Here is a 17,500-nt window from a genome sequence, read left to right on the forward strand (position 1 = left end):
TATATCATATAATGAGTTTTAGAACAGGACCTTCCGTTTTTGAAATTATTTTAGGCTACCAGTATACCAAGTACGGTTGTCGGAAGAAAGGTGACACCAAGATGGTCCACAGGGGCTACTGTGACGTCGGCAAGAAGCCCAAACCAATACGCCGCATGTGCAACCTGCAGGACTGCACGCAACCCCAGTGAGTGTGCACACACATACATGGGAGGGCACATGTATGTGTGTAATATTCGTGTTTTTTGGTTATTACGGTATGTCACCAAATGAGGTCATGTTAACATATGAATTACAAATCTGGGAAGCTTGTTAAGGCCCTTATGTTGTGGCATGACTGGGTATGGTATTATTTGGCTTACATTACTAAGTGGTAGAGATTGATTACCTTTTTAACCGCAAAAAAGTATGTGTTCTTGATACATCATATTTTGAGGTCGTATTGACCAATTAATTAGTCAAGCCGTCATGGAGGCCTTTAATTGGATGTCAGTATGACTCAATACAGTTTGTCACAAAATTATTAATTAATTATTAATTAATTTGTTTGTTATTACATCATATTATGAGGTTTTTTGCTATTACATCATATTATGAGGTCATATTGACCATCCATCCATCCATCCATTTTCTGAGCCGCTTCTCCTCACTAGGGTCGCGGGCGTGCTGGAGCCTATCCCAGCTATCATCGGGCAGGAGGCGGGGTACAACCTGAACTGGTTGCCAGCCAATCGCAGGGCACATATAAACAAACAACCATTCGCACTCACATTCACACCTACAGGCAATTTAGAGTTGTCAATTAACCTACCATGCATGTTTTTTGGGATGTGGGAGGAAACCGGAGTGAGCGGAGAAAACCCACGCAGGCACAGGGAGAACATGCAAACTCCATACAGGCGGGGCCGGGATTCGAACCCCGGTCCTCAGAACCGTGAGGCAGATGTGCTAACCAGTCGTCTACCGTGCCGTATCATATTGACCAATTAATTGTAAATTAATTAATTCATTAATTGGATTTCATCAAGACAATAAATTTGAGATGTGACTTAGTATATTGCTTGTTTTACAATTAATTTCTTTGCCTTACTGAGCGCCGGAGGGGTGATAACCTTTTTAACCAAAATCAGTCTTTTGGTTATTACATTATTACATTAGGTCATATAGACAAATTAATTTGTAATCTGGAAAACTCATCGAGTCCTTAAATTTGAGATATGAGTTGATATGGTTTGCTGGACATACCTGTAAATGTAGCCCATACACGGATTCAGCACCATGGAGAGCTCACCGACATTAGCATTTAACTCCATGTTGATATTTTTCATGCTACATTTAAACTACCTTCCTGGCGGCCACAGCAGCCTCAAAAGGTTTTTTCCCGATGACATAGTTTTTTCCTTGCAGCAAGTTGTCTTATGCGTGCGAGGGTCAATTGCCTAATGTGAGGTTGTGAGTCACCACTTTGCTCAGTGTGCGACGGCCCTGAGAGCAGCATAAAACTTGTTAATGAAGCAGGTTTGGGTGCGGGAAAAAGATGCACAAAAAACAAAAAGAAATGGAAACGCAAAGTTGTCCCGTTTCGATGCGCCCGTAACTTTCCTGCCGGTTGAACTAGTGGTGGGCCGAGCTCTGGCCCTCAGATGCGTGCGGGACCGGTACGGGATGCCGGTAGTTGCTCGCTGAGGCTCCGCCGACTGATCGTGGGTAGGAAAAGCGATCGAAGCTGCATGGCCGTCTTGTTTGATCGAAAACGCTGCCGGCTTGGTTGAGGCGAGCGTTCGCGCACCTGATGGCACCGGAGCCGCCCGGGGACAACGGAAACAAAAGAAGGGGGAAGGGGTTGGCCGAAGGCCACCCGGCCGGCGCTCTGCCCAAGACAAGTGGCGAGAGAAAAAAAAACACAAGAGAGCAAGAAAGTGTGAGTTAAGAGTTAAATACCCCAGAGGCGTGGCGTGGGCAAGAGGGATTGCCGACTCAGAGAAGACCACACCCATCAGCCTGAATCTTGTCTACAAATTTGATCCAATGGGTTTAAAATCATATTAATCTAAAACACTCCCAACTTTGTACTTTCACGCATAGAATCATTGTTTAAAATTTCATCTTTGCTTATTGTTCAATACAACATTTCATACTGTTTGATTTCAAATCACAATAGTTAGAATAGTTTTCAAAATCTTGCAGAAGACCTGTAAACTGAAATAGTGACAAAAACACCAAGGCATACATTTGGAATATTTCTACAGAGTTCGTAAGATATCAAAACGGAAATTTTATCTTCAGTTAACAAACATCAAAGGGGAGTCCATGGGTTGGAACTTGCAGTACCTCTCAATGCCAGCGGGTGGCGCCTTACGTGCATGTTTGAGTGTTAACCAAATAGTCTTCTTGGAGGGAGGGTCCCATCAACCTTTTGGTCGGGGAAGGAGTCTTTTGAAGCCAGGAATCAAGATTTCACAGGAAGCTTCTAATTCGGTTAAGGTCCACTTGACGTACACCAGGCATTCTCCTCGTGCCCGTCTCACAGCAGGGTAGCGTGGAGTACCGGGGTTATCAAGTGGTTGGGAGTCCCTGTGCCACCTCCAATTGCGGGAGCATATCCGCTACATAGTTATAGTAGTATTCATAGTAGTGGTCTTATTATTATTATTAGTAGTAGTAGTAGTAGTAGTAGAAGTAGTCATCATAGTAGTAGTAGTATTAACAACAGAATTCGTAGTAGTAGTGGTCATAGTAGTATTATTATTAGTAGTTGTCATAGTACTGCTAGTAGTATTTTTAGCATAATAGTCATAGCGGTAGTAGTAGTAGTTCTAGTCATAGTAGTAACAGCCGAAGTCTTGCGTGTAGTCTAACACTCCTCTCGTCTCACCCGTCCAACCAGGTGGATCTCTGAGGAGTGGGAGCACTGCACACGTACGTGCGGCAGCCTGGGCTTCCAGGTGCGTACCGTGCGATGCGTCCAGCTGCTGCACGACGCCGCCAACCGCTCCGTACACAGCAAGTACTGCACCGGGGACCGGCCCGAGACCCGCAGGCCCTGCAACCGCTTCGCCTGCCCGTCGCACTGGAGGACGGGAGCCTGGTCCGAGGTATCTTAAATATAGGAAATTGAAAAAAAACACTTCAATAATGATTCAATTCAAACGTATTGCACGTCAATGCACTGCAAGGACCAACTTCAAAATTAAAGCCTCACAAATAATACATTCAACATCAATGCCTTGTTAGACTTTTATTTTGAAGTTGTCGCAGCGTGTTGGCAGTGTGTTACCATCAGGCTAGTATGAACAATCGTTGTGGCGGCTGGCTTGACTTTGACTTTTTGACTGGAGGCACGCCTGACTGCAGGTAAAAAAAAAATTACCATCATATACTGTTCCCACCAACATCATTACACTACCATCCCAAAAACTAGTTCAATCGCTAATTTAATATGGTAAAGAATCGCTAATTTATTACGCTGTCATTGATTAAAAGGGTAGAATAGGGCGCTAGCTCATTGGTGTTTTGGGCTAACAGCTTGCTGCTCGGCAAGTACCCGGTAGGCTCACGACAGCCGGTGGACTACTTGACCAAGGGAATTTAATAGGCGAAAATGAATCTGCACACTTACCTTTTATCCTGATAGCTTGACAGAGTTGCAGTTCCTCCTGATCAATTTATAATAAACCAGGCTTACTCAAATGTGTTTTTAAAAATTATTATTATTATTATTTTTTTTTTTAATTGACGGCTTACTCAAATGTAAGGGAACCAGCTACAGTATTTGTGACATCACTTCCTTCCTTTCACCAGCTGTGTGGCCGTGCTCCCCGGTCTGAGTGCTGCAGGCAAATGGCCAAGGCAGCTAGCTGTTAGCCACTAGCCACTAACGACATAAGAAGTCGCTGAGACACGTCGCATTCTCGTGTGACGTAAAAATGGTGGTCCCTGTAGCCACGTAAATGAGGTGTTTTAAACATCCATCCATCCATTTTCTGTACCGCTGATCCTCATTAGGGTCGTGGGCGTGCTGGAGCCTATCCCAGCTATCTTTGGGGCGAGAGGTGGGGTACTCCCTGAACTGGTCGCCAGCCAATTGCAGGGCACATAGAAACAAACAATCATTCACGCTCACGTGGGAGGAAACCGGAGTGCCCGGAGAAAACGCAGGCACAGGGAGAACGTGCAAACTCCACACAGGCAGGGCCAGGATTTGAACCCTGGTCCTCAGAACTGTGAGGTAGATGCGCTAACCAGGCGATCACCGCGCCGCCGTGTTTTAAAAATGTTTTTAAAAAATAAATAGTTAGTAGATTAAAGTAAACAGCATCAGATAAAGACGATATGCACATTTGGCCGTAAGGTGGTCGGTGGCTGTCATGGCAGCAATCCCAGAACTCGTTGGTGCACACCAGCGGTGAGGTATGATGTCAAGCTGGAGAATGAGTCCTTTCGAGCCTTTTTGACCAGTGGGACTTCAGAGGCAGCTGATCGGTATCAACAGGCCAAGGAGAATGCAGCTATGGTGGTCACTGAGGGCGTGGGAAGAGTTCGGTGAGGCCATGGAGAATGACTTCCGGGCGGCTTCAAGGACAGTTTGGTCCACCATCCAATGTCTCAGGAAGGGGAGGGCAGTGCACCATAAACACGGTGTATAATGGGGATCGGGTGCTGCTGACTTAAATTGGGGACGTTGTGAGTCGATGGGAAGAATACTTTGAAGACCTCCTCAATTCCACCGATATGCCTTCCTATGAGGAAGCGGTGTCTGGGGAAGACCAGCCCTACACCGTCATCAGGGTCCTTGAGGGTGCATGGGAGTTCACCCAATCAGTCTACATGTGCTTTGTGAACTTGGAGAAGGCGTTCGACCGTTTCTCCCATGGGGTTCCTGTGGAGGGTGCTCTTGGAGTATGGACTACTGGACCCCTTAATAAGGGCTCTTCGGTCCCTGGGCAACCGGTGTCAGAGTTTGGTCCGAATTGCCGGTCGTAAGTCAAATTTGTTTCCAGTGAAGATTGGACTCTGCCAAGGGGGCCCTTTGTCACCGATTCTGTCGTTACCTTTATGAACAGAATTTCTAGGTGCAGTTAAGGCGTTGATGGTGTCCGGTTTGATGACTTCGGCATTGCAGCTCTGCTTTTTGCAGATGATGTGGTTCTGATAGCTTCATTAAGCCGTGATCTTCAACTCTTGCTGGAGTGGTTCGCACCCGAGTGTGAAATGGTTGGGAAGAAAATTTTGGAAAGGGCTGGAGTGCCATCTCTGGGTCAACTAAGAGATTCTGCCCCAAGTGGAGGAGTTCAAGTATCTCAGGGTCTTGTTCACGAGTGAGGGAAGAATGGAGCAAACCAATTAAAAACAGTACCAGAGAGGTCGACCAGGTTTTGGAGTCTGTTTAATAAAATGTTGTGATCTACTGTATCGAAGATGGCGCTGAGATCCAGTAGAACCAAGACTGTGAGTTTGGAGAATCTGCAATAAACCTGACGTCTGTTAAAATCTTTAAAACGTCTGTCACGGTACTGTGGCCCATCATAAACCCAGATTGATAGTTCTCTAAAATGTAGTTTCTATTGAAGAAACAATTACATTTTTTGTTTTTACAATTTTACTTTAAAAAGGTAAGGTGGATAGAGGTCAGTTATTATTTAAAATGATGGGGTCTAAATTACTCTTTTTCAGAAGGGGCATCTGTTTTGTTTACTTGGGAGAAAACTCAACCAAGTGCCCTTGCATCAAGCAGAGCAAAACTGTCCAGTGTATTCTCAGATAAAAGCAACGGTACAGGTGCGTTAAAAATTATGTTCTGAGATCAAAGACTGGAACTGATGCCATCAATCTTGCTTCTGAAGTGGTTTGCAAATTCCTCACAGACTCCTGATGGTGTCATGGGAGTTTCAATAAAGTTGGTGTTGGTTAAAATGTTGATGGTGTAGAAAAGGTACTGGTGATTGTTTTTGTTGTCTGCGATGAGTTTTGAACAATGGGAAATGATTGCCTATTTTACTGTGTTATTGTAAGTTTTAGTTGTTAATGGAATATTTCATGGTGAACTGTCAACTTATTTTTTTTTCTCCACCTGCTTTCTGCACTCCTGCAATTATGTTTTAATTTTTTTATTTCATTGTTTCTCCACAGGGTGTAGGTTTTATTTTTGTTTTATTTAAAAGTGGAGCCACTGATCCAACGTTGACTGACTTCAGTTTTGTGTTAAAATTGTCAACAATAAAATAGCAGCGAGCAGTAAGAATGTCATTAGGGGTGCTCTGTAAAATATCGATCAAAATTTTCCGTCTCACCATTCCCACCTCAGGGTTAAAACTGGGAATGTTAAAATACACAGAGTAGTGGTCAGACACAGCCAGGTAGACAACGGCGGACACATCGATAGACACGCCGTACATTATAACAAGATCCATGGTATGCCCTCTGTTTTGAGTCAGCAGCATGACATCCTGTTTGAAGTCCATACAGTTTAAAAGTCCATAACGTTTATCCGATATGTAGTCAACATGCACATTAAAATCACCAGTTATTAAAACCCTCTTGTAGGTGGTGTGTATGACTAATAGTAATTCTGAAAATTCACTGAGAAAAAAGGGAATGTTAGAGTGGTCTGTAAATTATGAGACAGAGGATCAAGGCATCGTATTCAAATTATGCTTAGCTGTTTGTTTACTTTAACATTTTTATTATTTTTATTTTAACATTTAAGTTTAGTGTTTCTTTGATCAGTACGCTGTTCCGCTTCCCATCCTAATCGCCCTCGAGTGAAAACAACTGGTGCATCAGTGCCGAGCCATGTCTCTGCTAGTAATCTAATGTCCATGAGATTTAATGTGAACGTGTACCGGGCAGGTCCACCTCTCACTGGGGCTGGACGTATTATTGTGTGGAGGCGTATTGGAGGTGATGACTGGGATGGATAAAGGTGGACAGTAGCGGGCGCTAGTGGTCAGTGAGAATGACACTGGGGTGCCGCAACGGTGTCGATGTACTGACCATCATTGTGACAACACATTACAGGAACGCAGAGTGAGTTCAGGGATAAAAGATAAGATCCAATGAGATTTGGATGGAGTCGGTCTGATTTGAAAAAGACTAAAGGACTCTGCATCTTTTGCACAATTGTGAAAAAAATGTTTTTAAATGTACCGGCATTACCAGACAACTAGCAACCCTTTATTGCTCAGTGACTGTTTTTTTTTTTGACAATGTCTTTACGTCTCAAAAGTGTTCTCTGTCAATTTAATGTCTGTTGTCGTACTAGAGCGGCTCCAATTACCGGAGACAAATTCCTTGTGTGTTTTTTTGGACATACTTGACAAATAACGATGATTCTGATTCTGAAAAAGTCCAGTCTATTGAGGAAAGGGTGTGATTGTCCACAAAGCGAATGTCCCTGTTGCAATAGTATCCCTTGAGCCAGATGTGAAGTTGTCTGATGCAGCTAAACTTTTCATCTCTAAATCATAGGGGAGAAAATGGACCTAAGATGCAGGTTGGTGCTTATGAGGGAGATGTAGTCACCTTTGAGTTTTTCCGATTGCTGCAGTTTATGGTTGCATGTTGCAACGTGGCCAACCACGGCGAGATGTCTACTTATGCATTTGAACTCTTCAAATATTACTTAAATAATTTTCTGTACTGTTGTATTACTTGCATCCGTCCATTCATTTTCTGTACCGCTTGTCCTCACTCGGGTCGCGGGTATGCTAGAGCCTAACCCAGTTATCTTTGGGCGAGCGGCAGGGTACACCCTGAACTGGTCGCCGGCCAATCACCGGACACATATAAACAAACAACCATTCACACATTCACACCTACGGGCAATTTACCAAAGTACCCGGAGAAAACCCACGAAGGCACAGGGACAACATGCAAACTCCACACAGAGGCGGCCGGATTTGAACTGTGAGGCAGATGTGCTAACCAGTCGACTACCGTGCCGCCCTGTTATGATACTTCACTAACAAAAAATAGTTGTATTTTTTGTAATTTATTTTTATTTGTATTTTGTTTTTTATTTTATTTTTGTTTTTACCCTCGTACGACTGACTCATAAGAATGTTCAAATGTGGCATTGCAGACAGTTTGACGCTAGAAAACCTTCTGTTGCTATTTCCGTTATTTCCTTTGTGTGAAAATTGTTTTAAGGTTATTATTATTCATGCCAACATCTGATTTAAACTCCTTTGCCAATTTGGCAGCATCACTTTTCCTCCCAGGCGACGTGTGGCTTGTCCCCAAAAGTTACAGCCAATAACTTGTAATCTTAAAAGCTCCACATCAACGATGACTAAGAAGAAGTGCTGTTACACTTGAAAACGTCTTTATCAGGATTAAGATGATGAAGGAGACAAACAAATTAATTGTAAATATTGAAATGTTGTCAGTTAGTTGTTTTATTTTTGGGAATGTACAATAAATTAATAGGTGATCAACCTACGTAACGGTGACGTCACTCATCGTTAGTACGTCGCTGCCAGTGGTTTTCCAAGGCCAGCAATATGCAGCCGTCTGCATATAGTACACCACCGTTATATATGTTTACCCTTCATTTGAAGTAGAGAGCTGTCTAATTCCTTCCTTTTAACGTTTGTTAAAAACTGAAGTTACAGAATATAATCAGGCCAGGAAACTACAGTACAGTGGAACTGTAATTTAATGGACTAATGGGGTGTTCACTGGTTAAATAAGTCTGTTGAATCGGGGTCCATTAATTCGAGATTCCACTGTTTAGTTTCCTTTTGCTACTGCAAATATGGTTTGTTACAAAAGATTCAGCAAAATGGTGAAGTATCTTTACCGTCACCTTCAAGCAAAAATACATAATTTTTGGTTACCATGTTGTCAAAAGAGGGCCTAAGACATATTAATTACAAATCTAGACAGTGCACATCAAGGCCTTTAAATTGAGGTGTGACTTGATATGGTTTGTTGCACAATAATTTTGTTTGTTTGCATTACTAAGTGGCAAAGATTGGTCACTTTTCAAGCAAAAAAAAACATTTTGGGTAATTACGTCTTAATTTGAGGTCATACTGACCAATTCATTGCAAGTATGGAAAAGCCTCATTTTTGTTGTGTTTGTACCCCCACTTCTTGTGCAGTGCTCCCTGAGCTGTGGCGAGGGCACGGAGAGGCGTTTGGTCACCTGCCGAATTGGTGACCAGTGCGGTGGAGACAAGCCAGAGAACGTGCGAGTGTGCCGGCCTGGACCATGCCATGGTGAGTATCTGCCCAAAAGTAAATGCCTTTAGCCTGTCAAACATGATTATCGCACTACTCGTCACTTTAAACCGCATACACTCCTTGAAGTCTCAGCGCCCCTTGCACAATGGTCATTGCACCGGTCTATTGCAATATTAGTCATTCGAACTGCTCTAAGTGCTAGAGGACTCTTTGCACAATTGTTTTTGTCAATCTCTTTGTCTGTTCTACTAGAGCGGCTCCAACTACCGGAGACAAATTCCTTGTGTGTTTTGGACATACATGGCAAATAAAGATGATTCTGATTCTGATTCTGATGAAATTCGGATGAGAATCCCAAAAATATTTTTTAAACATCTCTACTGAATCAAACCCAATTTCAAATCAACTATATGAAAAACTGTACTTTAATAATTGTATATTAAGGTAAAGGCCCCATTTCAACACGTCAAGAAACGTTAAAAAAAATCTAATAAAAATAGATTTAAAAACAACAATATGTAATACAAACATTATACCTTAAAACCACATTACCGGATAACTGTACCTTAAAGTAAAAGCTTCCTAAAAGGCTAAAAGTAAATTTCTGAAAAATTCCAACAGAAAGTAGTATTTTTGCCAGTACCTTAAAGTTGGTATGGTGAACGACTCGTTAGAGTGTCTGCCTCACAGTTCTGAGGACCAGGGTTCAATCCCCGGCCCCGCCAGTGTGGAGTTTGCATCTTCTCCCCGTGCCTGTGTGGGTTTTCTCTGGGCACTCCGGTTTCCTCCCACATCCCTAAAACATGCATGGTAGGTTGATTGAAGACTCTAAATTTCCCGTAGGTGTGAATGTGAGTGCTAATGGTAGCGTGTTTGTATGTGCCCTGCGATTGGCTGGCAACCAGTTCAGGGTGTACCCTGCCTCCTGCCCGATGATAGCTGGGATAGGCTCCAGCACGCCCGCGACCCTAGTGAGGAGAAGGGGCTCAGAAAATGGATGGATGGATGGATGGATACCTTAAAGTTGAGGTTTTGTAATCCCATTGGTGGTACACTGGCTGTAATAAATAGTGCAGCACCGCTCTAGTTTCCATAGCAACCCTTGATCGCTTGCTTGCGCAGTCAAATATATTAGTGGACCAGCCAGGACACCCCCCTGTCTGACTCACACTGAGGCATTCTGGGACTCGGGAATACTTTGATAAGAAACTCATTTATCCAATCATTATCTGTACCGCTTTTCCTGCGAGGGGTCACCAGAGGGCTACTGGAGTCTTTTAGCTCACTTCCACATTAGTCATCAACGAACCCAACATAGAGTTCTTTGAAACATCAAAGACAATTTAGTCAGTCAATCTAACGTGATTTTCAACATTAAAGACAATTTCAAGTCTTTAAGAAACCTAACGCGCGTTTTCTTAAACACTGAAGACAATTTAGTCTTCTGTGAGCCAAATGTAATTTTTTCTAAACATCAAAGACAATGTCGTCTTCATTTAACAAAAGGGTTTTTATAAAAATCCACATTGTTGTCTTCAACAGAACCTATGTGTTTATTGGGAAATCTTTCAACGCACTATTCTATGTGTTTTTGTGAACATCAAAGGCAAATATTAAAGACAAATATGTCAATTAACCTCATTTATGTTTTTCTAAAAACTAAACACACTTTTTCAGCAAACCTATTGTACACCTTTTGGCAAAAACAAGTGTTCAATGAACCTATTTTCAATGTTTTTGTCAACATCAAAGACAATTTTGTGTCATCTTAACTATGTGTTTTCATCAACACCAAAGACCATTATGAGTCTCAAACAAACCTTACAAATTTTTGAATGAATTAAACAATTTCTTTTTGTAAATCCATTCATCCATCCATTTTCTGTACCGCTTATCCTCACTAGGGTTGCGGGCGTGCTGGAGTCTTATCCCAGCTATCAATATCAAAGACTATGACCTTTCCCAAACATCAAAGACAATTTGTTGTGTGAACAGTGAACCTAATTTGCACTCTGTAAACATCAAAGACAATTTAGACTCGTCAACTGACTCAGCGTACATGTTTTCATAAACACCAAAGACCGTTAATGAGTCTTCAACGAAGCGTACTTACTGTTGTAAACATCAAACACAATTGAATGCCTTTTGTGAACCTAAAGCATGTTTTTACAATCAAAGACAACTTGGTATTGAATGAACCAACCATAGGTTTTTGTCAACATTTGTCAAGACACAATTTTTAACTAACCTAACATATTTTTGTAAACATCTTTAGTTGTCCAACGAACCTAATGCATGTGTTTTTGTGAAGCTCAGACAGTTTCGTTTTCAATGAACCTAATGTACGTTTTTCTAAACATCAAAGACAATTTAAATCATCTGTGAACGTAAAGAATATAATATATTGTTGATCTAAATGTAGTTTTATAAACATCCAAGCCCATTTAGTCTTCAATGAACCTACCGTACGTGTTTTTGTGAACATCAAAGACAATTTAGTGCTGAGTGAACAACATTTTATCCTCATGAGTAAAGACCATTTCGTCTTCAAAAAAGCTAGTGTATGCATTTTCATGAACATTAGTAACAATTAAGTATTTAATGAACTGAACGTCAAAGAATTTAGTGCTTAATGAACCTAATTGTGCTTTTTCAAAAATAAGCAACCATCTTCTTGTGTGCTGCTCTAATCAATGTCTTGATTAATAATGCACCGGTCCGCTCTTTGAAATAATTGATGATTTTTGCTCTGCTCTAACACGTCGTGCTTTGATTTTCAGATGAGCCCTGCCACGGAGACAAATCCATCTTCTGCCAGATGGAGGTTTTGGCTCGCTACTGCTCCATCCCCGGATACAAAAAACTGTGCTGCGAGTCGTGCAGCAAACGGGTTGGGGGGGCTCTTTTCTCCGAGCAAGAGGACCACGTACGCTTCGGTTCTGCCTCCCAGCTGCTGGAGACGCTGATGGCCAACGTCACCCGCGCCGGTAAACATCAAAACGGTGGTAAACAGCAACAAAATGCAGGCAACCAGCCACAAAACACCGGTAAACAACAGCAAAGCGCTGGTAGACAGCAGCAACATGGCGGTAAACAACAGCAAAAGAGCAGTAAACAGCAGCAGAGCATTGGTAGACAAAAGCCAAGTGCCAGTAAACAACAACAAAACGTTGGACGATCGAGGATGGTCACCACGCCCGCACCGCCCAAGAAAGCCAAAACGACGTCAAAGCCCAGGAGGAACCCGAGGGATGCCGCCTTAGCCGAGAGGCAACGGCCCGCAGCGGGGAGCTTCACTGACAGCTGGCGGCACGCCACGTTCTCGGAAGTGGAGAGATGAGAATGGCAGCTTCTTTATCTGGACTACATAGACACAACAGTTTCATCGTTCTGAGTCTTCTCACGCTAACAACAACAACAAAATCATCAAAGACATAAGAGGTGCTGGTTCACTTTGTTTTTAGAGTTCATGCTCTGGCATACATAGGAAGTCCGGGAATTAATTTTAAGGTAGGGGCACAAAGATTGAAAGGGAATTTTTTTATTTGTCCAAAATGAAAAAGTTCATATGATACAAAACATAAAAGAAAACTCTTTCCAGATGTTAAACAGAAACCTCACTTTTTTTTCTTCGTTGATAAATTGTACGTCGCTGGTGAAAATGTCAAAGTCCTTGCTGTCATAAAATTTAGAAATGTAGTTTCATGACCTTAACATGCAAGTTTTATATGAACATCAAAGACAATTTTTAACATCCAAGACAATTTAGCGTCTTCAAGTGGTTTTGTAGAACATTGAAGATCATTTCAATTCCAACAAACCAACCATGCATGTATTTGTAAAACATCAGACAATTCAGTCTTGACAAACAAATGTAGCGTTTTTCTTAAAACAAAAACAAAAAATCAAAAACAATCTGCTCTTCAATTGGACTGCACTGTTTGAGTAAACATGAAAGACACGTCTTTGAAAGACTAAATGTGCGTGTCTCTGTTCATCATTTTGAGTTCAGCAAACTTTGTTTTAAACGTGTTTTTATTATACATCACAAACAAGTTAGTGTTTGACAAACCGAAACCTCTGCGTTTTCATTAACTCAATGTACACGCTTTGCGAAACATGAACGACAATTTAGTCTTTAACGAACCTATTTTTATTATACGAATGTATTTTTGTAAAACATTGACCACAATTCAGAGAACACAGACAATATGTTTTTCAACAAAAACTAACTGAATCATTTTTGTTAACATCAAACAATTGAGTCTTCAATGAACCTAGCGTGTGTTTTTATAAACATCAAAGACAATTTAGATGTCCACAAATCTAGCAGGTACATTTTCATGACTATCAAAGACAATTTGGGAGACAAACCCAAGCGGCTGTAATTTCATAGACAATTTAAATTTAAAAACAATTTAGTCCAAGACAAACCAAACATACACAATTTTGTTAATATCAAAGACAATTTAGAGTGAAACAAATCGAACATACATAAACATCATGATAAAAAGAAAACATAACCATTGTCATAAACATCAAAGATAATTGAGTCTTAAATTAGCCTAACATGCGTGTTTTGGAAAATCCCAGACTTGTCATAAACAAACCTAATATACATGTTTTCATAAACATTAAAGACAATTCACTCACCAACAAACCTTAATGCAGGTTTTCATGAACATCATAGTCAATGTTGTTTTCAACTAACCAAACATACACATTTTCGTGCGCGTCAAAGACAAATAAAATTGATGATAAAATATATGCAGAGAAACAGAATGGTACAAAATGTTTTTAATGAAAAAAAAAAACAATTATTGACATCAAACAGAGAAATACAAACAAATGCACAAAAGGAAACAGTAGCAAAAACTACTATTACCAGTAACTACCTTGAATGTGTTCCAGTCTAAGAGGAGTGATTACGCACAATGTTATCGATATTACAGTCGAAAACCGTAAACAAAAAGTGGTTTGAGTTGCTTCGAACTTCATAAACTCTGCTTAATGGTGCTTCCATACTTACTACATGGTGATATTGAATTATTACATTAAAATAATCAGTATTAAAAAAATGGACGCTTTTTTTTTTAACCATCTCAGTGTTTATTGTTACAAAATGATGGTAATATCAAACTTTTTACCTTCAAATATGTAGCAGCTGTAACTTTCAGAAGCTACAGCCACAGCTTGACTAAGTTCTGCTCCAGCTTTGCTCAGTGAAAATATTGACTTTATTTTACAACGCACAACAAGAAGATATTAGCCAAAACTATTCTTTGTCTTTAATCACGTTAGCATTTTACTATATTGCTAGCAGTTTTAGCAACTAAAGGTTAATGTGGTCACAAAAATGTATATTCTGGATTTTACAATATTCCTTTGATTGACTTTGGGTCGAATTATGAATCACTTACAGTAGTTGAGTTCTTTAAAATATTATATTTTAAGTGGAATATTCTGAACTCCTCATTTATATATCTACATTTTTTTCTGATTACTTTGCTTGGGTTTTTCCTACATTTTAAAAAAGTACATAAGAAAAGGATACATTTTTCAATTTTGACTATTGTAGGTAGACACAGTAACCTTAGCTTTACCTTCGCTCAGTGCAATTAGTTTTTCATGACAAGACACAAATGGGAATGCATTTGCTAAACCATCCCTGTGCTTTTGCTTTACTCACACGTTAACATTTTTAGCATCTCACTAGCATCTTTGGCAAACGGACTTTGGCTAATGCTATTGGAGTCACTTTAGGAGTTTGGTATTGATGCACATTTCATGAAATGTCTGTTTTACAATGGGGCAAAATAATGCTTAATTAGTCAATTTTTAGTTTACAGAATTTTTATTTTAAATGGCGGCACAGTGGACAACTGATTAGCACATCTGCCTCACAGTTCTGAGGACTGGGGTTCAAATCCCGGCTCCAACTGTGTGGAGTTTGCATGTTCTCCTCGTGCCTGCGTGGGTTTTCTCCGGGCACTACGGTTTCCTCCCACATCCCCAAAACATGCATGCTAGGTTACTTGAAGACTCTAAATTGCCCGTAGGTGTGAATGGCTGTATGTTTATATGTGCTCTGTGATTGGCTGTCGACCAGTTCCGGGTGTACCCTGCCTCTCGCCCAAAGATTGCCGGGATAGGCTCCACCACGCCCGCAACCATTGTGAGGAGAAGCGGTACAGAGAATCAATGGATGTGTTTTAAATTCAATTATTCTGAAGACCGTGATCGTATTTCCTTTCATTTTTTTTCTGTTAGCATCACTTCAAAGGGAAAATAAAGCAATCAGAGTAAGTTTAATCCTCATTATTTAAAAATTTTTATTTTTAAACTTTTAGGGATAGACACAGCCACAGCTATTTTAGTTTTAGCATTAGCTTCCCCCAGTGAAAGTATTTTTAAAAACAAACAATGCGCCACAGGAGCGCGTTTGCCAATACTTGTCTCCAGTCTTTTGCGATACTCACATGTTAGCATCTTCAGCATGTCACTACCATCTCAAGCATGTTGCTAGCATCTTTAGCATGCTAACATGATCGCAAACATTTATAATAGGGATGGGTGTTTCACATAATTTCATTGGCTATGGGGCAAATTAATGATCAATTAGTTGATTTATATTTATTATATACATATATATATATATATATATATATATATTTTTTTTTTAGTGGGCGCCAGCACACCTGCGACCCTATTGAAGATAAGCGGTTTGGAAAATAGAATGGATGTTCTGAACTCCTGTTTCTATGTCAATATCGTATTGAGCAGAATTCATGCTTGATATTTGAATGCATACCAGATATTAATGCACCGTGTCACTATTTCTGTCCATTCCTTGCATTTTGCTGCGCTTTGCTCACTTCCGACATTTTAGCAATTAGCTACATGAAGTTTTCGATGGCATTAGAAGTCAAACAACAACAACACAAAAACAACAATGGATTTCCTCACAACCACAATGCATCTGACTGCAATAAAAACACAACACAACAATGTGCAACAGTGTATAGTACGTGTATATAGATAGCATTGAGTGCAGACATATTTATTGAAGGGGCGGTGCTGTTTGTGCAGACTTTTTTTCCGGCAACATTTTCACTTTTTATTTTGAAATGAATAAAAAAAAAACATGTACTAGGATAGAAATGACATTGTTTTTTGCAAACAATTAGATGTAAATATACACGCTCAATTTTGAGATGTTTGTCACCAGGCTGTCTTTTCACAGCTGTTTTTTTTTTTTTTTTTTTAAGCAACCGACCCAAGCTCTTTATTCTAGATGCTAGTTTAGTTAACAGTGTACGTTGCTGCTAAGCTTTGTAATGATGCTAGTCGGGCAAGACAAAACCCCTGAGCCTCCTTCCAGTACTGTATCCATACAACCTGTGCTTTGTCATGTCTCCATTGTGCTTGTCTTGTGTATTTGTGCAGATTCAAGTGTACACTACTACTGATGCTGTTTATTGGAATGGGGAGCACATAGCAATAAAGATAGGATCAACATGTCCGCCTCCACACTATCTTTGTTGTTTTTATCAGAACACGCAACCGCACATCAGTGCTCGGGTTCGTGTTAATACCAAAAAAAAAAAAAAAAAATTCAAGTGTATCCACGTGTCAGGGTCTCCTGTGATTCTTCGCAAAAATGTAAACAACAAGGTTTGCTGTACAGACTAGCAAGTGACCTTTGTAAATTTGTCTCAATGTGAAACTATTTTGTTATCCCAACAAATGTTACAAAAAAGTCGAAAAAAAATACGCAATTTAAAATATGCACAGTTCTGAGGATCGGGGTTCAAATCCAGCCTCGCCTGTGTGGAGTTTGCATGTTCTCCCCGTACCTGTGTAAGTTTTCTCCGGGTACTCCGGTTTCCTCCCACATCCCAAAAACATGCATGGTAGGTTAATTGAAGACTTGCCCATATTTTCATAGATATAAAGAATAAATAATGATGATTTATTTTTTAAAATATGAATCGAAAATTTAATTTGTGATTCCTTCAAAAAACAAAAAATTTGTGTGGGGTATTGTAAGTCAATTATTAAAATGTGAGACCATTTTGATAAATGTGAATTTAATTCAAAAGTGAATTATTTTTGAAAAACGCTATATTTTTATGTGTTTCTGTAAATACTTTTTTTCATGATTTTTGAAACCTTGAAAATTTGTGAAAAATATTGGACTTTTTTCACACATTTACAATTTTGTTCTTAATATTTTAAATTTTAAATTTTGTAGTTAATGGGATTTTTAAATATATTTTGCAATATTTTCATGTGTGTGAATTATTAATACTTT

The 17,500-nt window shown here is 40.1% G+C and overlaps 1 protein-coding gene across 6 annotated transcripts in view; it reads left to right on the forward strand.

The window, feature by feature from the left end:
• The window catches only part of adamts3 (ADAM metallopeptidase with thrombospondin type 1 motif, 3), a 139,815-nt gene extending 122,563 nt beyond the window's left edge, over positions 1–17,252 (forward strand). For all 6 annotated transcript variants that reach the window (XM_061672336.1, XM_061672335.1, XM_061672337.1 and 3 more), the window contains 4 exons: positions 55–187; positions 2,888–3,095; positions 9,105–9,222; positions 11,967–17,252. In XM_061672336.1, coding sequence (XP_061528320.1) covers positions 55–187; positions 2,888–3,095; positions 9,105–9,222; positions 11,967–12,526 — 1,019 coding nt within the window. In that variant the 3' untranslated portion in view covers positions 12,527–17,252. The remainder of the gene's footprint in view (positions 1–54; positions 188–2,887; positions 3,096–9,104; positions 9,223–11,966) is intronic.
• Positions 17,253–17,500: the final 248 nt, after the last annotated feature.

The sequence above is a fragment of the Phycodurus eques genome, chromosome 3 (assembly GCF_024500275.1).
Source record: "Phycodurus eques isolate BA_2022a chromosome 3, UOR_Pequ_1.1, whole genome shotgun sequence".
In the NCBI taxonomy this organism is placed as follows: domain Eukaryota; kingdom Metazoa; phylum Chordata; class Actinopteri; order Syngnathiformes; family Syngnathidae; genus Phycodurus; species Phycodurus eques.